At 37.9% G+C, this 25,407-nt stretch overlaps 2 protein-coding genes across 2 annotated transcripts; one reads left to right on the top strand and one right to left on the bottom strand.

Annotated features, from left to right (window-relative positions):
* Positions 1 to 15,283: 15,283 nt before the first annotated feature.
* Positions 15,284 to 18,756, bottom strand: LOC130462633 (26S rRNA (cytosine-C(5))-methyltransferase NOP2B-like). Its single transcript, XM_056831327.1, has 6 exons — positions 18,232 to 18,756; positions 16,384 to 16,459; positions 16,105 to 16,184; positions 15,950 to 16,029; positions 15,766 to 15,864; positions 15,284 to 15,504 (listed from the first exon to the last, which is right to left on the bottom strand). Exons 1-6 carry the CDS (start codon positions 18,445 to 18,447, stop codon positions 15,435 to 15,437), a joined length of 621 nt encoding a protein of 206 aa, XP_056687305.1. The 5' UTR covers positions 18,448 to 18,756; the 3' UTR covers positions 15,284 to 15,434.
* Positions 18,757 to 23,921: 5,165 nt separating this feature from the next.
* On the top strand, positions 23,922 to 25,034 carry LOC110803552 (uncharacterized). The gene has a single exon (XM_022009070.1). The coding sequence runs from the start codon at positions 23,922 to 23,924 to the stop codon at positions 25,032 to 25,034; it is 1,113 nt and encodes a 370-aa protein (XP_021864762.1).
* Positions 25,035 to 25,407: the final 373 nt, after the last annotated feature.

The following is a 25,407-nucleotide window of genomic DNA, read 5'->3' on the forward strand; positions in this document are numbered from 1 at the left end:
TCCGATACTAGTCTTCCCAAAGTAAGTATCTATGCAAATGATTATGACATTGCCATGTCCACATAGTTCAAGAAATAGAACTACTAGCCATCTTGCATTCTAGTCGTCTAATGTTTTCTATGCGTCCAATTTTATAGAAAACTCCGACCAGGGACCATTTTCAACTTTTGACATTCAAGTTCCATTGATAGACATTTCTTAGTCACAGGACTGGTCCTGACAGTCTATCTTGAATATATCGTCAAATTGAAGGGACTCATCATTTAATAAACCACAAATTAAATGGAAAAATGAATTCTATTCATTTATTGTGAATGATTAACCAATAATGTTTTACAAAGATTTAAACTCTAAAACTTTAAAACATTAAATAAGGACATCAAAGCCATTCTCCAATATGCTTGATTCCCATGGCTGCATTGTGCGAGTTGTGCTTCGCCTGCGGCAGAGGTTTAGTCAATGGATCTGATATGTTGTCATCAGTTCCAATCTTGCTTATCTCGACTTCTTTTCTTTCAACGAACTCTCGTAGAAGGTGAAATCTACGAAGTACATGCTTGACTCTTTGGTGGTGTCTAGGCTCCTTTGCCTGTGCAATAGCTCCGTTGTTATCACAATACAGGGCTATTGGTCCTTTAATGGAGGGGACTACACCTAGTTCACCTATGAACTTCCTTAGCCATATAGCTTCCTTTGCTGCTTCATGTGCAGCAATGTACTCCGCTTCAGTTGTAGAATCCGCAATGGTGCTTTGCTAGCACTTTTCCAGCTTACTGCACCTCCGTTGAGGCAGAAGACAAACCCAGACTGTGATCTAAAATCATATTTGTCGGTTTGGAAACTTGCGTCCGTATAGCCTTTAACAATTGATTCATCATCTCCACCATAGACCAGGAAGTCATCTTTGTGCCTTTTCAGGTACTTAAGAATATTCTTGGCAGCAGTCCAATGTGCCTCTCCTGGGTCTGACTGGTATCTGCTCGTAGCACTGAGTGCGTACGCAACATCCGGGCGTGTACATATCATAGCATACATTATTGAACCAATCAATGATGCATATGGAATCTCATTCATTCGTCTACGCTCATCAAGTGTTTTTTGGCACTGAGTCTTGCTTAGAGTTATTCCATGAGACATGGGTAGGTAGCCTCGCTTGGAGTCTGCCTTCTTGAACCTATCAAACACCTTATTGATATAAGTGCTTTGACTAAGTCCAATCATCTTTTTAGATCTATCTCTGTAAATCTTGATGCCCAATATGTACTGTGCTTCTCCTAGATCCTTCATCGAAAAACATTTCCCAAGCCAAATCTTGACAGAGTTCAACATAGGAATGTCATTTCCGATAAGTAATATGTCGTCGACATATAATACACAAGATTCGTCTGCATTCTTGATGACCTTTTGCAACCAATCTAGCTTTGAAAACTTCAAGTTTCCCATCCTTGTCCTTTTTCAGTTTGAAAACCCATTTGCTTCCAATGGCTTGGTAGCCATCTGGCAAATCGACCAAATCCAATACTTGGTTTTCAGACATGGAGTCTAATTCAGATTGCATGGCTTCTTTCCATTGCTTGGAGCTAGGGCTCGTCATAGCTTGTTTGTAAGTCGCAGGTTCATCACTTTCAAGTAATAGAACGTCATAGCTCTCGTTCGTCAAAATACCTAAGTACCTTTCCGGTTGAGATCTATATCTTTGCGATCTACGCGGGGTAACATTTCTAGATTGAACATGATTCTCACCAGATTCTTCTAAAGATCTCTGAGTTTCATCCTGAATGCCATCTTGAGCATTCTCTAGAGTTTGTTGTTCGACTCGAATTTCTTCGAGGTCTACTTTTCTCCCACTTGTCATTTTAGAAATGTGATCTTTCTCCAAAAAGACACCATCTCGAGCAACAAACACCTTGTTCTCAGATGTATGGTAGAAGTAATACCCCTTTGTTTCCTTTGGATAGCCCACAAGGATACATTTGTCAGATTTCGGATGAAGTTTGTCTGAAATTAATCGTTTGACGTATACTTCACATCCCCAAATCTTAAGAAAAGACACATTTGGAGGCTTTCCAAACCATAACTCATATGGAGTCTTTTCGACAGCTTTAGACGGAGCTCTATTTATAGTGAGTGCAGCTGTATTTAGTGCATGTCCCCAAAATTCTATTGGAAGTTCGGCCTGACCCATCATTGACCTGACCATGTCTAGCAAGGTTCTGTTCCGACACACCATTTCATTGTGGTGTTGCAGGAGGAGTCAATTCTGACAGAATTCCACATTCTTTCAGATGGTCATCAAATTCATAGCTCAGATATTCACCGCCTCTATCAGACCGCAGTGCCTTAATCTTCTTGCCTAATTGATTCTCTACTTCACTCTGAAATTCCTTGAATTTGTCAAAGGATTAAAACTTATGCTTCATTAGGTAGACATAACCATATCTACTGAAGTCATCAGTGAAAGTGATAAAGTAGCTGAAACCACCTCTAGCATTTGTACTCATTGGTCCACATACATCTGTATGGATTAAACTCAATAGTTCAGTTGCTCTTTCTCCAACTTTAGAGAAAGGTTGCTTTGTCATTTTGCCAAGTAAACATGATTCGCATTTACCATAATCCTCTATGTCAAATGGTTCTAGAATTCCTTCCTTTTGAAGTCTTTCTAAGCGTTTCAAGTTTATATGGCCTAATCGACAATGCCACAGATAGGTGAGATCTGAATCATCCTTTTTGGCCTTTTTGGTATTTATGTGATAAACTTGTTTGTCGTGATCTAATAAATAAAGTCCATTGACTAATCTAGCAGATCCATAAAACATCTCTTTAAAATAAAACGAAACTATTGTCTTTTATTAAAAAGGAAAATCCCTTAGCATCGAAGCAAGAAACTGAAATGATGTTTTTAGTAAGACTTGGAACATGGAAACATTCTTCCAGTTCCAAAACTAGCCCGGAGGGCAACGACAAATAATAAGTTCCTACAGCTAATGCAGCAATCCGTGCTCCATTTCCCACTCGTAGGTCGACTTCACCCTTGCTTAACTTTCTACTTCTTCTTAGTCCCTGTGGATTGGAACATAAGTGTGAGCCACAACATGTATCTAATACCCAAGAAGTTGAATTAGCAAGTATACAGTCTATAACGAAAATACCTGAAGATGGAACGACTGTTCCGTTCTTCTGATCTTCCTTTAGCTTCAAGCAATCTCTCTTCCAATGCCCCTTCTTCTTGCAGTAGAAGCATTCGGATTCAGAAGTGGGTTGACTGACCTTCCTCTTTTCAGACTTGGCGCCAGTTTTCTTAGTTGGGTTGGCCTTGTTTCCACCTTTCTTAGAATTCCTCTTCTTTCCAGATTTCTTGAACTTGCCCCCACGCACCATAAGCACATCTTGCTTATCACTTTTGAGCGTCTTTTCAGCGGTCTTCAGCATACCGTGAAGCTCAGTGAGCGTTTTTTCCAAACTATTCATACTGTAGTTCAGTTTGAACTGATCATACCCGTTATGAAGAGAATGGAGGATGGTGTCTACAGCCATTTCCTGAGAGAATTGCTGATCCAGCCGACTCATATTCTCAATGAGTCCAATCATTTTGAGAACATGTGGACTTACGGGCTCGCCTTTCTTAAGCTTGGTCTCAAGAATTTGCCTATGAGTCTCGAATCTTTCGACTCGAGCCAGATCTTGGAACATGTTCTTTAGCTCACGGATGATCGTGAAAGCATCTGAGTTGATGAAAGTTTTCTGCAGATCTGCAATCATGGTGGTGAGCATTAGACATTTCACATCCTTGTTGGCATCAATCCAACGATTGAGGGCTGCCTGAGTGACCCCGTCGCCTGAGGCTTCAGGAATCGCCTCTTCCGGGACATACTCCTTTTCTTCCTGCATAGGAACTATTTGCCAGTTCCTTTGCCAGTCAAGGAAGTTTTTCCCGCTCAACTTCTCCTTTTCGAGAATTGATCGAATGTTGAATGAAATGTTGTTTGCCATAATTAAAACTACAATTGAAAAGAATAAACAAATAAATAACCACTCACAGTTTCTCTTAATAAACTTAAATTCTAGCATACATGCATAATTCAATGTTCATTAAGCATTTTATTCAAGTTATGTGTTCCGGCAGGTGTGAATAAAATGATTCCAAGATCCTAAAATCCATTGAAGAATTAAGCACAGTTTGTCGACTCAATCCTAAAACATCTTAGGTAAGCAAAAAACTTTTGCTAATAGTCTAGAAACTATTCTTGGTTGATAGGCACGTCTAAGAACTTATTAGGTAAACCTATCGATTTTGCCACGACATAAATGGACTCCTTACTTATATCGTTGAGTTTCACCAAAACTAACATGTACTCACAATTATTTGTGTACCTTGCCCCTTTAGGACCAATAAGTAACACTCGCTGAGCGAAAACTATTACTAGATTGATGTAAAGGATATCCAAGCAAGTGTATATTTTGGCATGGCACCTTTTAACTCAATTTTTAAGTTTGGAACTTAAGGCTCTTACTATGTTGGTTAGATTTTAAGTGAACTAAAATCCTTAATCATGCAACATAATCAAGCCACAATCTCATGCATAATTAAGACATATTTAAAGCAATAAATAACTTAAAGCATGCATAAGATAAATGTGATCTAGTATCCCGACTTCATCTTGAAGCTTCAACTTCAAAGTCCGTCTCGAAAATCTCCGTGGGACGCACCATTTTCTTCAAATAGGATAAGCTACAATTAAACTAATTACAACTATTTGATGGTACGCAGACCATATTTGAATTGAAAAACAATTTTGGTACTTTAGACCAATTACATTCAAATTAATGGTACGCAGACCATATTTTCTATCCTATTTGGGCCATACTAGTCACTTCATAACCTGCAAAACAGTACATATACAATATATACCATTCACCCATTCATTATCATGAATGGCCCACATAGCTGGTTAGTAAAACACATTATGCATCACATAAACATTTGCAGCAATTAATCAAGGGCACCAATAATCTACAAATTATTCAGTCCTTATTAATTCTAATCAAGTTGTTTTAACCTTAAGGATTTGTAGACCTAATCAAGAGTTTATGACTAAAAGGGCTCCCACTTAAACCAATAAATTCATATGCTTTACTAATTTTAAACATAAAAATGTATTTCTAGTCTAACCGGAAACATACAAATTTAATTAAAATTTAAAGCTCAAATAAATTTATAATTGAATCCGCTTATTTAATTTATTTTTCAGTCGTATTTAAATTAATTCATGATTTTAATTTTAGTAAAATAATTAGAATAAATGAAATTTATTATAATTATAATATTCAAAATTAAAATCCAAGAAACAATTTAAATTATTAATTTTAAAATTAATTAAAATTTCGTAAACTGAAAATTTCAAATTAAAATTTTAAAACTCGACAATCGTGACATGATGAGCACTTGGGCTTGCGCCCAAGCCCCGTCGAGTGCACGACCCATCGATGTCCATGGCACAACGTCGCAGCAGCCAAGCGCAAGGCAGCAAGACAAGCCATGCTTGCGCTCAGCCTGCCTGCCCATAGCATCGCAGCAGCTACGATGCTCCACGCTCGCTCGCTCGCTCGAGGCCACGCGTTGTGGTGCGCAGAGCAGCGATCGCTGGGCGACCAGCTCGCGCGCCCACAACGTGCCATGGTTTCGCCCATCGCCCATCGCGCACAGCGCTCGACACAAGGCAGGGCTGCTGCCTTGTGTTCGCGCGCCATCGCCTTGCTCGCTGCATTCGTACCGCGTGGGCGACGAGCTCCCTTGCTCGTCGTCGCACGCCCGCACTATACAACACCCCTTAAGGGTAACACGTAGCGTCCATCGCTTTGTGCGTGAAAGTTATATGAGCGAATCGCATAAAAATTAAAATTTATTTTCAAAATTAATGACAAATTAATAAATCATATTAATTTCATAATTTTAGGGCAAAAAATCGAAAATTTATTAATTAATTGATTTCCGATTAACATGGATTCAAGTCTAGGTCATAAAAATTTAAAATTTAACACAAATTTACAATTTTTATGGTGGGTTTTAATCATAGGTATCTAATTAAATTATTAACTAATTATGAAAATCAAATTAATTCTAAATTATTCCAATTTTCAACAAATTAATCATAATTACAAATTAGATTGCATAATTAACAAGGCTAGGCATTCAAACTTGTTAAACATTACAGTAGGCAATCAAAAATTCAAGATTTATCAACAAGAATAGCAAATATTTAATTTAACATCTTAAATTTACAAAATTTTGCGTTCGAAAAACTAAAACCTCCGAAAAGTCATAGTTAAGCTCCGAATTTGAGAATTCTGGGTTCGGCCGAAAAATATTCATTTTGTCAAAAATTTAGAATGCCTTTTACATGCGGAATTGACACAAAAATCACTCGATTTGGATGAGTAACGAAGAAACTGCCGAAAAACTGCGTACATATAATTAAATAAACGCAATTTGCAATTAATTCACAATTACGAAAATTAATCACCCCTTTTAATTCTTGCAAATTTGTAATAATTAACCATGTTTATGCAATTTAGATTATGAAAAAAATAAGAGGCTCGTGATACCACTGTTATGTTATGATACATATGACAATACATAAATCATGCGGAAAAACCATAAAGCCAGGAAAGCATATTATTTACACTTAATCATTTAGCATACACTACAAGAATTTGTATCTTTAACGACAACCTAATTACGACGGGTCAAAAATCCCGTCGCAAAAGCCTTTTGCGACGGGGATAACAACCAAACAATTGTCTTTTACGACGGGTTTACGACGGATTTACGACGGGATTTCTATTAACGACGGCCCCCTTTTATGACGGGTTCGCGACAGGAAATCCCGTCGTTAATCAACGATTATTGGCCTTTCACGACGGGATTTCCCGTCGTTAATAGTACAATTTCTTGTAGTGATAGTATAGATGCATACACTTTGTAGCGTGCCTTCCCTAGCTGCGCCGAACCGAACAAGAACAAGTCTTTAGGACTCCAGGTGTCGTCCCTCCGTAGATAGTCCACAGTACGTCCGGATCCACCTCAAGATTGACCAACTAGAATCGCCCTTAAGGTGCTTAGGAATTTTCGGCTATTATTGTGCAAGAATGTGGCTGAATTTCTTTCAAAAACTTACCCTTTGAATACTTCAATCGTATCTATAAATTATGACCCTAGGCCCTTATTTATAGAGGTTTGGAAAGGGAATTGGAATCCTAGTAGGATACGATTTAATTAAACTTAGAATCCTACAAGGACTCTAATTAATTAAATAATCCTAATAGGAATAGGAATTTAATCACACACCAAATCCTAATAGATTTAGGAATTGTGCATGGACACAAACACACACGCACGGAGCCACGAGGGCGCCCGCACGCGTGCGCTCGGCCCACGCAGCCCACGCTGGGCAGCCTTGCCTTGGCGCGCTGGGCTTGCCTTGCGGTGGGCCTGGCGCTGCCTTGGGCTGGGCGTTGGCGCGCGTCCTTGCTTGCTGGGCGATGCCTTGGCTTCGTGCTGGGCCTTCGTCCGGCAGGCCTCGTCCGATGCTTATTCGTACGATACGCTTCCGATTAAATTCCCGATTTCGGAATTCATTTGCGATTCGAACAATATTTAATATTTCCGATTCCAGAATTAATTTCCGTTGCGAACAAATATTTAATATTTCCGTTTCCGGAATTATTTTCCGATTCCGATAATATTTCCGATTCTGACAATATTTCCGTTTCCGGCAATATTTCCGATTCCGGCAATATTTCCATTTCCGATAATATTTTCCGATACGTACCATGTTTCCGTTTCCGGCAACATCTACGACTTGGATAATATTTATTTTTCCGATACGATCCATATTTCCGTTTCCGGCAATATCATCGTTTCCGGAGTATTCACTTGCTTGTGACGATCTCAGCTCCCACTGAAACCAAGATCCGTCGATTCCGAATATCCATAGATAGAGTATTTAATGCCATTAAATACTTGATCCGTTTACGTACTATTTGTGTGACCCTACGGGTTCAGTCAAGAGTAAGCTGTGGATTAATATCATTAATTCCACTTGAACTGAAGCGGCCTCTAGCTAGGCATTCAGCTCACTTGATCTCACTGAATTATTAACTTGTTAATTAATACTGAACCGCATTTATTAGACTTAACATTGAATGCATACTTGGACCAAGGACATTATTTCCTTCAATCTGAACTGAACTGAACTGCCAAATAAGTCCTGAAACTGAAATTAAGCCAAAAAGAACATGACCTTACTAGGGGCAGAAGTAGGGGGGCTGGCGGGGGCCATGGCCCCCATGATATGTTCAAGTATTAAATATGCACTATAAAAGCACATGTATCATATAGCTCAAGTGGTTATTTTCCTTAAAAATTGGAAGTGCAAGGAGGCACAAAGTTTGATTCTTAGCTCCCTCAATTTTATACTTAGTTTTCTTATTTTATTTTTGTTTATCAATGTTATAAAAATTATATGTTAAAAATTTGGCCCCCCTAACATGGTACGGACATAGAGTACCTGTAGTTGTCGAGTACATTAGACGAACCAAATTATAAAGAGTACTCTATTCAATTACTTTGTACTTAACAATGAAGCAATTACATTAATCATCTCGGGCAATCGCATTATTTTTTTATAGGTATTTTGTAATTGGTTTTTTAATAACATTATTACATCATCTTTGGGTAATATTTGTCGGAAAATAAATTAGGGTTATAATCTAAAATGGATGTATACATAAGTTTAAGTTACTAATATAGTTGACAAAATTAGAAATTTGAAGTTGTAATTGACAAATATGAAACTTTATTAGGTTATACTTCCTCTGTTCTTATTTATATGACACAATGGAGTTTTAGACATTATTCACACAAACACATTTGACTTCCTTTTGTGGTTTATACATAAGAAAAAATATAGTCGTGTAGGGTCTTATTAGATTCGTATCAATAAATATTATTTAAATATCAAATTTTTATAATATTTTCCGATCCACAATTAGAGATATTAATGTTTGAAATCGTGCATTGACAAACGTGCCTAAATAATTGTGTAATTTAAAAAAGAACGGAGGAAGTATTTGCCAAAATTTTCTATATTAAACAAAGCTAAAAAATACATCTAATTAAGGAGGGAATTGGGCATGGAAACAAAACTAAGGTAGTGTTTGGATAGAGGATTTGATTTCAAATGATTCATTTCAATTTTTGTCATTTCAAATACTGATATTCAAATCCAAATCATTTGTTTGGGAAAACAAGAATTATAAATCCATCATTTGAAATCCTATATGTTGTTGGAAAGAAACTGGAAACTTTAATTTTAAAAAATAAATATTTCCACAATATTATCAACAAAATAAATAGAAAATTAAAACCAAGTATTGGAAAAAAAAGTTGATCTGAAGTCCCACTCTTCTTCGTCTTCATTTTTCACCATTTTCATTCTCTCTCTTCACTTTGCACCATTTTCATACCCTCTCTTCACAACGGACAATGCTCTTACAAGCTAAAATTAATGGACAACGCTGCTATTTCAAGCTCTAATTAATGGTGGACGCTGCTATCCAAAGCTCTAATAAATGGTGGTTGTTTCATTTCGCGTCGTCTTAATCGGCAGGGGAACATATCTGATAAGAAGTTTCATCTTCTTGATATTACCTACCATAACACGAACCGAATAGGAGAGAGAAATTAAATGTAGTCCAAATTCCAAATGGACCATGGTTGAAACCTTCAACATCTCATATCTCAATTTTCTTTCAATTCTCCTCAGATTTGGAGAGATCAGGTGAATAATTGCTTAGGAAAAAAAATTATGATCCTATATTTAATTGCCTTAACAATCGACGTGAGCTATGGATTAAGATTAGTGATGGCGGCAGCCATGGGAGGAGGGAGGAAGAGAAGTTGAGCGCGCATCTACTGGTGGCAGGCATGGCGACGGCAATTGAGGGGAGGAGGAGAGAGGCAAAGTAAGTTAATTGTGAGATAAGTACTCCGTTGTCCTTATATGTGAAGGAAAAGAATTTGAAATGACATCGTTTCACGCAAATTTTTGGCTATACCCGGGTATAGCCAAAGCTGGCTGTACCCCTATCCAAAACGATGTCGTTTTGTGTTGTTTAAAATGAACATTTACTATTCCGGAAATGAACATTTATTTATTTATTTGGAATGAACATTTACTATTTTGAAAATGAACATTTATTTATTTATTTGGAAATAAACTACAAAAATGAACATTTACTATTTCGGAAATGAACATTTATTTATTTATTTGGAATGAACATTTACTATTTTGGAAATGAACATCTATTTATTTATTTGGAAATAAACAATATAGGCGCTTGTAAAAACATAAAAAGACCAATGAAGTGAACAATTTCATTATGAACATTAACCATATATTTATTGTGAACAAACAAATAAACAAGAAAAAACAAATAATTCAACAAAAAAGAACAAACAATATAAAAAAGAACATAAAATTTCAGAAAAAAGAACAACCAATAAAACAATTATGAACACTTTTATGATGAATTTTAAAGCCAACATGAAAGAACAAACAATACAACAAGAAAGAACAAATACTGGTACAAAAATGAACATTTACTATTTCGGAAATGAACATTTATTTATTTATTTGGAATGAACATTTACTATTTTGGAAATGAACATTTATTTATTTATTTGGAAATAAACTACAAAAATGAACATTTACTATTTCTGAAATGAACATTTACTATTTCGGAAATGAACATTTATTTGGAATGAACATTTACTATTTTGGAAATGAACATTTATTTGGAAATAAACAATATAGGCGCTTGTAAAAACATAAAAGACCAATGAAGTGAACAATTTCATTATGAACATTAACCATATATTTATTGTGAACAAACAAATAAACAAAAAAGAACAAATAATTCAACAAAAAAGAACAAACAATATAAAAAAGAACATAAAATTCCAGAAAAAAGAACAAACAATACAACAATTATGAACAATTTTATGATGAATTTTAAAGCCAACATGAAAGAACAAACAATACAACAATAACTTTGATGAATGAATTTAAAAAACAACAAGAAAGAACAAACAGTACAACAAGAAAGAACAAGCAATACAAAAAGAAAGAATAAAAAGATTAATGAAGAGTTTAATTATGAACATTAACCATATGATTATTATAAACAAACAAATAAACAAGAAAGAACAAACAATATAAAAAAGAACATAAAATTCCAGAAGAAAGAACAAAAAATACAACAATTATGAAAATTTGATGATGAATTTAAAAAACAACAAGAAAGAACAAACAGTACAACAAGAAAGAACAAACAGTACAATAAGAATGAACAAACGGTACAATAAAAAAGAACAAAATGTCGACAAGAATGAACAAACAATATGAGCGCGTCGTTTTAGGGGGTACAGCCAGAGCTGGTTGTACCCGGGTACAGCAGTTAACGATTGATCATTTCATGGGTCATTTGAAATTACACAAGTATGGGCCTTTTTATAACAATTGAGGATTTGGCCCAATTCCAGAATTACAGATTCTTTGTTTCTCAAACACCTAATTTCATCAATTCCAGAATTTCAAATGAAATTCTCATATCCAAACACACCATAAGAGCATTTGTAGTTGCTTTACGCGTCATATCACGAGCCTCTTGCACTTGGTGAACAATGTCCACCTTGGTAAAAAGGCCAATGATTGAAACATTTTCTCTCTCATTTGATAGAGCACCTGAATGGTCAAAATCTGTTGAATATTTATAGTGGATCGGAGCCATCTGAAGACTATGAACCAAGTTTGAAGAGTATGTGTAGATTAGAATTCAATCAATAGACTACGCTAAAAACCATTATATACCGTACAAACATGCCAACGTTTTCGTTTGAGTCAGGCCAAAGTTATATATCGTACAAACATGCCAACACTTTCGTTTGAGTCAGGCCAAAGTTGCAATCCCCTGAAAAACTTATCTCACAACCACCAGAAGCCGGGGTCTAAAACCATCACATAACTGTCTGATTACTCCTATTGTTCCATACACCGTCTATTTGTAAAACAATCATCGAAATCCCGACCATTGTCTCCCAACATTCGTACCTCGGAAAATCTGGTGGAACTAGCGATTCCAGATCATGAGAGTGTATTAAATCGAGTATCGTCTCCCAATCAGTAGCGGATCCAGAAATTCGAGATAGCGGAGTCACTATTTAAAAATTGATGAAACTTTCACTAAATTTATGTATCGACTAGATATCATTTGAAGTGTCGACTAGATATTACTTGGTACGACTCCGTGGTTCAGATGCATGCATGAAGGCACAACATATCTGCAGAAATTGACAGCTTCAACAAATTAATTAGGTTCAACTTTTGGATCTTTCTTTTTTTTCCTTAAAGAAGATAATTGAAAATGACAAATATAAGGCATATATATTCTTAACCTTTCTTAATATGCTCCACTAAAACGTTACACTTCATTACCACCGTAAGATTTTGGATTTCTAGAAATATTAAAATTTTCAGGAAAGATGTTTGTGACCACTACGCCATATTTATGACATTGAAGAAGGAACTCGGGTTAGGGTGATGATAAAGGTCGTAAATTGCGACAATATTTAGTTATCGCAATTTTACGTGTCGGGCTTTCATTGGTACATATATGAGCCAAATAAGCTATACGTCAACAATTAATTTTTACTATCAATTCAATATTGTTACTATGAAAATATGTAATTAAGGTAGTCGACACAAACAAGGAAACAAATAATTATTATATTTATAGTAAATATATACTTTCTTTTATCATGTAGGAGTACATAACAAATTAAAAAAAAAAAAAACTATAATCTAATATATTTTATGTAAATAAAAATTCATAATTATACATTATTTTAAAATATTATTTTAATAATTACACATTACTTTAAAATATTAATTTAAATTCATATATAATTAGACATTTTATTTTAATTTATTTTTCAAAATTATCTGTATCAAGAATCTTAAAACTTCGGCAAAGACTTGATTATAAAAAATAAAAAAAAAATCTTCGGCAAAGACTTGATCTTGCAGTGGACAACATTGCTATATTATTGTAATTTTAATCTTAAATCTTCGGCAAATGTTTGATATTGCAGTGGACCACTTTGTTTTCTTTTTTGGGTTGGGTTGGGTTGGGGGAGGAGGGTAAACGTGAAAGACCAAGAACAATTAGACGAAATAACATTTCTAATCTTTTATTTTCTAATGAGTTGTATTGTTTATTTTCTAAGTACCGTATAAATTAGTAAATGTATTTTTTATTTGGTAAATTTGTCAAAAACTACCTTATAAAATATGATTTTTGCGAAAAACTACCTTATAAAAAAAATGTTGTAATAAACTACCTTATAAAAATTTTATGTTGTAAGATACTACCTTTGGCCATATTATGAGCATTAATTCAAAATTACGACGTTGACTTTACTAGGTGCATATTACGCGACATCTAACGGGAAAGACGTAATTAAATGGCACGTGACATATATATGGTAAAGTCAATCCCGAAATTTCAATCAAACGTTCGTAATTTGGGAAAAGGTAGTATCTTACAACATAAATTTTTTATAAGGTAGTTTATTACAACATTTTTTTTATAAGGTAGTTTTTTCGCAAAAATCATATTTTATAAGGTAGTTTTTGACAAATTTGCCTTTTTATTTTAATTTTCTATATCATATAAATAATCCCGATGGCGTAGTGGTCACAAACATCTTTCCTGAAAATTTTAATATTTCTAGAAATCCGAAATTTTACGGTGGTAATTAAGTGTAACGTTTTAGTGGAGCATATTAAGAAAGGTTAAGAATATATATGCCTTATTGTACGGGGTGTCTTACCGGCACCATTAGGTATCGGCAGAACTCCCCGCAGGTAAACTTTGACCTGCAGGTAATCTGGTCATCTTAGATAAACAGAACCTACCGGCATATTTGAGGAACCTTACCGGCGTTATCACAGAGGACAACCAACCAACGATCAACCAAGGGTCACTGTCAACAGGTCGTTATCCAACCACAAGGGACCCACTTGATCGTACCCTTGGATTGGTCTATATAAGGAGCACCTCATTTATTGCTATGAGGTACACAAACACTTAAACACACTTCTTTCTTACTCTTTTATTATCTCTTAATCACTTCTTAATCCCTCAGTAATCTTACTTAGGCATCGGAGGGGGGGATCCTCGAACCACCCCCGAGGCTAGTTAATCCATTATGTTGTGCAGATATCAACCGGCACTCTCAACAGGAATCCAGTATCCCACAGTCAGCTGTTCTCATTCCACACCCGGAACAATTGGCGCTAGAAGGAGGGGACCTCATCCCTTGTAACGGTAGAACAATCAGCATGGATCTCTCACTGAAAGACGGTAAAAAATCAAAGAAAAGCCAGGAAAAAACAGCAACTCCGCAACCAGTAGGAGTCTCCAAATTCCAACCCTCACTTGTAAGCCCAGCCCATCCATTACAAATGCAACCAATCCTAAGCCCAGTGACAAAAAAACATCCCGATACCGGCACAAAAAGAGTTCACAGTAGAAGATGATGATGAGTTAGAAATGGAAAGCCCTGTCAGAGAGCAACCAAAAACACCCTTAGAACAGACGCTGCATGAGCGCCTGTCTCCCCTATCGGAAGTATTCACTGGGGAGCAGTTAAAAACATTCACTACTACAAAAAAGGGCATAGAGTACTGTTGAAATACACTTTATAGGACGCCTTAGAGGCGTTCTCCAACTCAGCGCGCTATAAAGTTTATAAAACGGGTAAAAGAAGCGTTTTATATACCTATTTATAAAGTACGGTGATAAGAGATAAGCGTCCTCTATTCCCTTCCTAAAATCAGAAAATAAGGAAGGAATATAGAACGGTTAGCGTACATAACCTTCTCCTATACTCTATAATAAAGTGCACCTTCCGTACATAACCGTCCTCTATTCTTCTTGTTAAATATTGAGATACAGAACATCTTCCGTACATAGGCGTACTATATACTTCATGTTTAATATTAAGATAGAAAGTTGTTTCCTTACACAACCGTTCTATATTCTACCCCTTTTTTTTAATATTATTTCAAAATAGCACGCATCCCTGAAATAGGATATTACGATTCTAGTATGTAAACCAAATCTAAAAAGATAAAATAAAAATGATATCCACACGATCTTTCCAAAAATCCCTTCATTTAATAACAAAATAATATTGTTCATTCAATAAAAAAATTCCTATTATTCATTGACAAAATATAGATGATTTACACAAGGTACGGGAAAAAAAAACAAAATCCAATATCACTATTAAAAAAATTTAAAAAAAATCAAAGAGCTAGCCTCTGCAGACAGCTTCTGCAGCAACTGGGGATGGTGTAGCAGCAAGAGCAGATTCTGCTGCAATAACAAATTCTACATCAAGAACAGATTCTGCAGCAACAGCAACTTCTGCAGCAACAACAAAAACCAGATTTGGCAGTTCGTCTGCAGGACTGGACTGAGGTAACCATCTCCTTGAGCTAGCTTAAGTCAGACTAGATCATCGTTATCATCATCTTCATCGTTATTTGGTTGGTGATATTCACAAAATAACAAGCATGTCTTCCATCTAGGCTATCACTTTTTTAGTGGTGAGTGAGACGGACAGTAAAGATTTACCTTGGCAACAAAAAACCGTCCAAATTGTGCTCATGGGGATAGAATCGCCGCGTCATTTTTAATGATGGATGAAATCGATATTTCCTAAAGTTGACAAATCTGAGAAAAAAGGAATTCTCATCAGACATCTTAAATCCTCTGATTAAACCAATATGAACCCAAAGAACTCAGAAATTAGGATTACCCTGCCCTTCCAAACTCTAGTCTACATGGGACTAGTTTCACATTCCGTTTCTTCAAGGCATAGTCAACAACTGCTTCATTCTGCGGGATATTAAATTTGAAAGGAACAGGTGATAGTAGATGATAGAAAAAATAAGTTATCTATGTTAGACAAACCTCCATAACCATGATGGAACATGTCGAATACACATCATATCCTCCAGTTTTTGAATTTGCATCCACCAAATCAATAGCAGCTAGGAGAAGTTGTTGCAAGCATGGAAATAAAGAATAATCTTAGAATGGAAATGATGTTTACATATCTACAATGCCGACCATCCCCAATCACCAATGGAAGTACACAATAATAGCTTCAGAAATGTAGCATGACAGTAGGACCAAACTATTGTATTTTGTGTACTAGTGAAATTCAAACAAGATTCAGAAGGTTAGAACCTGTTGCAAGTTGCGCACACTTCTGTATCTCTTCAAAGCTTTTAGAGGATTTTATAGATTTGTCCATAGATATCACCTGCAAAATCATGATTGCATATCATTCAGTGTTCTTTTTTTTTTTAAATGTTGACAGACCAACTAAACTACTCTAAATTTGTTTCACCAAATGGTTGTATTCAACTATGCTTGCAACTTGCAAGAAAAATACCTGAGTGAAATATTAATATCAAGCTACGTAGTGTTTGTTATTAATTAAAGCTTAAACCATTTTAAAATATTTTAAAACTTCCTCCGTTTCTTTTTTACTTGCAACACTTCCCTAAACCGGAAACATCACAATACTTGCAACACGCTATAAATGGTAAATTATTTTGTATGCAATGACATCTATAAGTGTATGTTGCAACTATATAGAAACGGAGGAAGTACTAATTACTTTTTATTAAGATTAATTCTCAAATGACTTGACAGATTTGCATGGGCTAATAACTAGTTTCTAATAAAAGCAGCCAAGGCACTGAACCTAGCTAGAGAAGCACACGACCTAGCAGTTGCAATAGGCCAGGCTGTTGGTTATATGTCAGGTGCTCATTAAAATAAGGTTAAGGCAAATATTTTAACCCTTTTTGAGTCAACATGTTCTCAAATCGACCTCGGTCTACTAGTAATTTAGCACCCATATTCTCAATTTGTAGGGAACATGTTAGGGGGTTCATACTTGTGCTGGAAGAACAATCACTAAATGAATATCAAAATTTTAAACCCCGACACCAACAATATATATATATATATAAGTAATTAGACTTATTACCCTTGTTCAACTGCAAGGTGCATCCAGTATTACTCTATCGCGTGAATTGGCTCCCAATACCTTCGGAAGCTACATGTAAAAGTTAAATGAAACAGACGTGTGAAACTCCTAAATATCCATTACCTAAAGAGATTTCAATTTTACCATATTAATAGGTGAGAAGAGTATTTAACAAAGAAGATGCAGCAAGCAAACAACAACAACAACAGAATTGCAGGGAGGTGGCTGATTCTCCCTATAATTTTTCTCGGTTTTTTTTTCATTGAACTTGTCATTAAACCTTCCTCTATCTGCTACAAAGGCCATAGGATCAGTATGGGATGCATTCAAATTAAATTCAAGGCGTCTAACTTTCCTACGACACTTATGACTCCATGAGAAACACATTTCCCTAATATGCCAGTTACTGTCAAATTGACCCCAAGTTAGATAAATTGAGCATCTGTAACTTTTACCAGGTCCAAAAGGTTTAGCACAAACAGTATGCATGATTCTAAATGAACTTATAAACATATTTTGAGGAAATAAACAGTACCCGAATCACACTGTTCTTTTTCCTCTCAACTCAATTTTTAGAGGTCTAGATTCCTCACACCTTTGTACCTGAGCACTTGAGCAGAGAGTCACGCTGTGTACATATCAAGAAAGAGTAACTGGAATAGAAGCAGATCTTTGCTATTACTCGACAATATAAGCAAATAATTGTAGCACGGTACAAGGATAAAATTTCAGTACCATCAAATCTCACATTCTCACTATAGTTCGACTTAAATCATATAAACTTAAGAAAAATCAGTTAAATGAGACTTGGTTCATCGGATTTATTCCGCAAAAATTCATGAATTGTTCGGTTTAATTATTAATCAAGATAAATTATTCGATCTAAAACTTGAATGAAAGTCTCCTCCATACATGTATAAAGAGTTTACACCAGAATTCCATACTTAGACATTGCAATTTGATTATTAACAATATTCACAATCCCTAGGGTTATTAGTTGAAGGATAAATATGCAGAACAAAATTAAGGATACCAACCTTGAAATTCGGAGTGATAGAGAGTCGATCGGCGTACACCATAGGTTGAAAAGGAGCGGCAGTAGTATTACAGTACGGCGGAGGAGACCGGGTGGTGCTGCGCGGTTTTGGTTTTGCGGGAGATGGATTTTGGGGTTTGTTTTGTGTGAAACCCCAAATCCCCAATATTACGAATAGTTGAGTTTTACGTCTCTCCCAAATTATATTAGAGTTCATTTGAATTTGCTTTTGGGTTTTGGGTTTTGGCTTTGCGGGGGAATTCAATTTTTGTAGAGTTAATTAGTTTTGTTTTTTATTTAAGGTTAGATAGTACGTATATGTTATGAATCGTATATATGCATTTATTTATTTATTTTTAATTTTTTTTTATTATGGTAAAAAATATGAAACTGTTAAGTAAGGCAAGCGCTCTATATTCTTTTCCCTGCATAACAGTTATCAAAGATAGGCGTTCTATATTATCCCGAGAAACGTCTAACACACTTAAGCGTTCTCTATTCAGTGTCACTTATTCCGACTTTTGTAGTAGTGATTGTCGGCGGTCATGACCGCTTTATCAGAATTACCGGCCGCTTAGCAGCCAGGTTCAGTCGGCAGTCTAAGAAAGACCAAGTCGGAAAATCCCCACCTGCCTGTTAGGGATCTCTTAACCGCCCTGAATCAAAAAAAAAACCACGGAAAAAAGAAAACGCTCGGATCCGCAAGAAACGGAATGGCATGAAACAGAGCAACACCCCACCACAGAATATGAGCGAAGAGCGTCGGTGCTACAAGTAGCTAGACGGCAGACAATCCAGCCAAAAGACTCTCCCCTGTGCCGAAAAATCCTAGAAGAAAGGATGGAGAAGATAAAAATCCCGACAGGAATATACGATGGGACAACGGATCCGGAGGATCACTGCACCACATTCGAACAACACATGATGCTGTACACAGATTCTGACGCCATGTGGTGCAAGGTGTTCCCATCCACACTCTTAGGCGTCGCAGCGAGCTGGTATAAGGACATAGAGGCTCAATCCATTTACAGCTTTAGACAACTGCAGGCAGCATTTTTGTCACGCTTTGTGAGCAAGCAGAAGAGAAAGAAATCGTCGGGAGAGTTAATGTCGTTCGCTCAATGTGAGGGGGTCGAAAAAGCACGAGGCTAATGCGTGACCTTGTCCCTCGTGGGTGTGACGTTTCTTTTTGTCAAATCAAGTGTAATTGGATTTCCTGTGAGTTTACACCCAATTGACTAGTAATATAGGAGTCACCATTCAGTTTTTAACGACAATGAGAAAAACTGACAAAACCCGGTTATCGTGACATAAAGGGAGTGCAATTATGTTTGACCACGACGGCCGTAGGTTCCCTTGTGATCCCTGGTGTGGGGATCTCTCAACATACACCCGCAAGGTAGAGATTGAGGGTTCGGGGGACTGTAACTACCGAGAGGAGTACTTGCTCGTCGATAACTCCAGAGGCAGGATATCCTTACTAGCTTAGCATTAATAATTGAAGGGACATGCGTTAACTATTAAACTAATCTGAGTTGATTTTAGCAATATGCAACATATAATACTAGATCGATCGCGATTATCTGATTTAGATTGTTTTAAGGGACCTAGCATGATAATCCAATTTCCCAAGAATATCATATTTATTAGGCGTGATAGAACAATCGGATTTAGTTAGCTTAACAGTTCATAAAAAGGGCTAGGAAAGCAATTAAATCATAGAAAAGGGACACATTACGACGCACCCTTGAGAGGTGCGTCACGGTTCTCAAAAAACTAACCACTTTGACTTTGCTATTTCTCCTTTTATTTAACGAATCTCAAGTTATGGGATAGGATACGTTCTGTTCGATTTATGGATCGATTGCGACAGAACGCGTGATCAGTTTTGCAGCGTGAGGCTTAGGCTTAGGGGTTTAGAGTCAATACTCAGAAATAATAATTGTGTGTTGTGTCCTTTTCACGTCGAACTTAAGGCCCTATTTATAGAAAAGAGTTCGTGGAAAGATAGAATTGTAGAACTCTAATCCACGAGGAATTAGGAAAGAACACGTCCCAGGTATTTTCAGCGCCCAGGCCTGGGCGCCGAAGATTTCGGCGCCCAGAGCCAGGCGTTGAAAATAGGATCTGGGCTGTTTTCTTAGTCAGATTCGGATTCATGGAATTCGGAGTGTTTGAGATTTAATCGAGTCTTTTAGTGCGTATTAACCTTGTGACGGAATACGTGACTCTTATTTTCGAATCATATTAGGAATAGGATTCTCTCGTAATCTCTATCTCATTTAGGATTTATGTTGGAGTGCAACACCTAATTCTGACAGGTTTCTATCTTTTATGACTTGCCACTTTTAACAGCCACCCATTACGGCAGTTACTATTTTTAGCGGGTTTACATAAATAGCAGGTTTCTATAAATAGCAGGTTTCGGGTGAAATGAAAAGGGGAATTGAGATTCGTTATTTTATAGGAGATGCGTTGTCAAGTGGAGATTTACGCTTTCATCATCGAACCTTCCCTTTCGGGAATGGGGACAAAAGTAGGTGTCTACACTCAAAGAGATAGAGAGCCGTTAAGAGACTATCTCACCCGCTTCAATAACGAATCAATCACTATCCCCAACCTACAGCAGGAGGTTGCGGTTCTGGCTTTGATGAGGGGAATGTAAGAGTGTGAATTCAAGAAGTACCTCAGCCGGAAATCATACACTAATCTGGGCGATGTCCTACACAAGGCAAATGAGTACATCAGGGGGGATGAAATGATGAAGATCTCCAATGTAGCAATGGCAACCGGCGGAAATGCCGGATACAATCCAAACTATAACAACCCCCAGGCGGGAAGAGGAGGAAACAATTTTCACCAGAATAATAATCAGCAAGGGGCAAGCCAGAAAAACCAGAACAACAGAAATGCCAATCCCCAGGGGCAGTGACCCTGGCAAGATAGAAGGGAGTCAAGAGGACTCTTTGATAATTACACTCCGCTGAACACACCGCGGACAACAATTTACAACATAAACAACAAGATGGACGGTTGGAGAAGGCCGCCACCAATGCAGAGTAGGGAAAGAAATGTCAAAAAATTCTGCGACTTCCATAATGAGCATGGCCACCTCACAAAGGACTGCAGAGGCCTCAAAGATAACATTGAGGATATGGTCAGAAAGGGGTACTTCTCGCAGTATAGGGCAAGACAAGGAAACGGTAATAAAAACTCGGCATGAGGAAACTCTGCCAATACATACCGGCCACAGCAACAGCAAAATCAACAACAATATCCCAGAATCGAACAACCATACCAGCCACCCAGAATTGAGCAAAGACCACCAGAAACTAGGGGTGTGCAAAACCGGGTTCGGTTACCCGTTATGAATTTATTTCGGGTAACCGTTAGTTTCGGGTTACAAGAATGCCGACCCTAAACCGTATCCATAACTACCGGTACCCGCTTTTTCGGGTATCGGGTTTTTTTCGGTCGGTTCGGTCGGGTAATAGTTCAAATTATTATGGAAGAACAAAACCTTACGGTAATAATAGAACAACAAAACCTAGCTTACTGTAATAATGGAAGAACAAAATCTTTGATTCATAGTCTTGTAATTAGCAGACAACAATAAATATAATACATTGAGCAAAACAGCGAGACAACAAGACCAACAATATTTAGGAGAAAACAATAAGATAAATGTGGTAAAAAAATATTATTGGAAAAATGGGTAAAAATACCTATTATTTTAAAACAAAATTGTAATTTCGGACGGTTCGGTTACCCGCATGTTCGGTTCGGTTATTTTTTAAATTAAAAAAGACTGACCCTAACCTTATTATTTCGGTTCGGTTATCCGCTTTTTCGGTTCGGTTTTTTCGGTTTTCGGATTCGGTTTCGGTTTTCCGGATTTTTTGCACACCCCTACCGGAAATCAGTGCCAAAGCAGAACAAAAGGATAACGGGAACTAACCACCCGTATATGTGATCTCTGACGGCCCAGTCCACGGAGGGACGATAAGCGGCGCTAGTAGAAGTTTGGAGGAACACAGGCACATGGTAAACTATCACAATACAAGGGCGTGGCCGAGCCCACCCAACATACCAGTGATGACCTTCTCGGAATCAGACTGTAGAGGCGTCATTTTCCCACATGATGACCCATTAGTTCTAACAATTGATATAGCAAATGCCGATGTGAACAGAGTACTGGTAGACGGAGGTAGCTCGGCAAACATCATATTCTGGGAGGCATTCAAGCAATTGCACATACCAGAGGAGGAGCTGCAAAGGGTGAACTACCCAGTAATGGGTTTCTCAGGATCTACAGTATATCCAGAGGGTAGCATACGGCTGCCAGTAATAATCGGAGAAGGATCTGAAATGCGAGACCTCATGGTGGATTTCCTAATCATCAAAGTACCAGCGGCCTACAATGTGATCATCGGCCGCCCATTCATACACGACGCGCAGATAGCGGTCTCCACCTATCACTTGACAATGATATATATGTCGAACCTGGAAAGGCCGGCAAAGATAAGGGGAAGTCAGGAGGCGGCAAGATCCTGTTACTTGACTTCTTTGGGAACACCGGGAAGAATGGTCCCAGAAGTAAACTTGACTACTGAGTGGACAAGGCAAGAAAAAAGGCCGGAAAGAAAGAGCACGACGAAAAGAGGTCGAGCTGACCTAGACATGGAACACTTTGATGAAAGACCAGTAACAGCACCAAGACCAATGCCAGATGGTCTGACGGAGAATATTGAGCTGGAGGTCGGTCGGCAGGATAGAACGGTTGTAATCGGTACAGAAATGGGAAGGGACATGAAGGTCAACCTCATAAGCTTGCTAAGAGAGCATGCTGACATCTTTGCATTCTCAGAAGATGAGATGCCTGGTATTGATCCAGAGATAATGGTCCATCGGTTAAACGCCGACAGAAATGTTAGACCAGTACGGCAGAAAAGGCGTAACTTCTCCACGGAGAAAATGGCAGCAATACAAGAAGAGGTGGATAAACTCTTGGCGGCAGGTTTCATTGAGCCATGTGATTACCCCGAATGGTTGGCAAATGTAGTAATGGTAAAAAAGCCGAGTGGATCATGGAGGATGTGTGTAGACTTCACCAACCTTAATAGAGCATGTCCGAAAGATTTCTACCCGCTGCCAATGATTGATAGGCTAGTAGACTCTACTAGCGGGCACGCACTGCTCAGTTTCCTGGATGCTTTCTTAGGATATCACCAGGTCAGCCTGCATAAATCTGACAGAAAGAAGGCGACTTTTATCACGGATGCAGGGGTTTTCTGCTACAAGGCAATGCCATTCGGGTTGAAAAATGCAGGGGCAACGTATCAAAGGCTGGTCGACAAGGTATTTGCCGACCAAAAAGGCAGAAACGTGGAGGTCTATGTAGACGACTCTATCGTAAAAAGTCGGAAAGAGAAAGATCATATTTCCGATCTCCGTGAAACTTTCGAGAATTTGAGAAAGTACGGGATGAAATTAAACCCGAAGAAATGCGTCTTCGGAGTAAGATCAGGATCATTTTTGGGATTCTTAGTCAGCGAGCGTGGCATAGACGCTAACCCAGAAAAAGTAGAAGCAATCATCAGTCTGCAACCCAAAAGTGTAAAAGAAATACAACGGTTGACAGGAAGAATGGCCGCCTTGAACAGATTTGTGAGCAAGTCGGCGGATAAATAGATGCCCTTCTTCACAACCTTGAGGCAAAACAAGAAATTCAAGTGGGGCCCGGCAGAGCAAGAGGCTTTTGAATCCCTAAAAAGTCACCTAAAAAACCTACCAACAATAGCAAGGCCAGAGGAAGGCGGAAAATTACAGTTGTACATATCGGCGTCGCCAAAAACAGTCGCAGCAGTACTGGTAGCCGAAACAGAGAACAAAGTGCAGCAACCAGTATATTTTGTGAGCCATGTGCTAAACGGCCCAGAAACAAGATACACGTTGGTGGAGAAAATGGCGTATGCAGTCCTTATCGCGGCTAGAAAGTTAAGACCGTACTTTGATGCACACACAATCGCAGTGTTGACAAACTTCCCTCTCGAAAAAGCCATTAACAAACTAGATACATCAGGCAGGCTGTTAAAGTGGGCAATAGAGTTGTCAGAATTTGACTTGGAATTCCGGCCAAGAACGGCAATCAAAGCCCAGGCAATGGCGGACTTCATAGTTGAAGCGTCATACCAAGAAGATGAAGCACAAGCTGAAGTATGGGAAGTGTCAGTGGATGGTTCAGCTGCGCAGACAGGCAGTAGGGCCGGAATAATCATGAAATCACCAGGAGGATATATCTTTGAGTATGCTGTAAAATTTACGTTCGGTGCGTCAAATAATGAGGCAGAATACGAGGCAGCAATCGCCGGCATCCAAATGTGTCTCGCAGCAGATGCCAAAAGAGTAACACTGATAACAGACTCCCAGCTGGTAGCGAGTCAGTTCAGTGGAGAATACGAGGCCAAAGAACCATCGATGATAAAATACCTGGAAAAGTTAAAGTCAGTGTCGGCTCAGCTAAAGAAATCCAGTATCAATCTGGTACCCCGGGCAGAAAATACGTTGGCAGATGCGCTATCAAAGTTAGCAAGTTCGAATATCGCTGACTTAAAAAGAACAGTCATGATGGAAGTCATGAATAAGCGAAGTACGAAGTCGGAGGAATTACGGGTCATGGCCATCACAACAACTACAGAGTGGTACGATAATATCCAAACATACATACAGACTGGAGCTCTACCAGCGGATTTGGCAGAAGCCAAAAAGACAAAAAGGGATGCGGTATGGTACATCATCCTGTGAGGATGACTGTACAAAAAGTCATTCAGCCTACCATTCTTAAGGTGCCTGACAGCATTCGAGTCAGCAAGGCTGATCGAAGAAATGCACGAAGGGACATGCGGGAACCATGCCGGTGGAAAACCCCTTGCCATCATCTGCCAAAGACAAGGCTATTACTAGCCAACAATGTTAGAAGATTGTCGAGCATACGTAAAGAAGTGCGATAAATGTAAAAAAATTTCAGCTGTGATCAACTTGCCAGCTAACAATTTGATGCCTATTCTGAACCCAATCCCATTCGCGCAATGGGGAATGGATATTGTAGGACCATTCCCAATGGCAGCCGGAGGACGCAAGTTCTTAATAGTAGCGGTGGACTACTTCACCAAGTGGA

Source organism: Spinacia oleracea, chromosome 6 (genome assembly GCF_020520425.1).
Source record: "Spinacia oleracea cultivar Varoflay chromosome 6, BTI_SOV_V1, whole genome shotgun sequence".
Lineage (NCBI taxonomy): Eukaryota > Viridiplantae > Streptophyta > Magnoliopsida > Caryophyllales > Amaranthaceae > Spinacia > Spinacia oleracea.

Bases quoted from the DNA above. Each gene is read 5' to 3' on its own strand.
- LOC130462633 (XM_056831327.1), bottom strand. From the start codon at position 18,447: ATGAACTCTAATATAATTTGGGAGAGACGTAAAACTCAACTATTCGTA. The intron at 16,185-16,383 runs GTTCTAACCTTC...AACTTCTCCTAG, and splicing joins GTGTGCGCAACTTGCAACAG to CTGCTATTGATTTGGTGGAT. The intron at 15,505-15,765 runs GTAAATCTTTAC...TTGTTATTGCAG, and splicing joins GACGGTTTTTTGTTGCCAAG to CAGAATCTGCTCTTGCTGCT.
- LOC110803552 (XM_022009070.1), top strand. From the start codon at position 23,922: ATGCCCTTCTTCACAACCTTGAGGCAAAACAAGAAATTCAAGTGGGGC.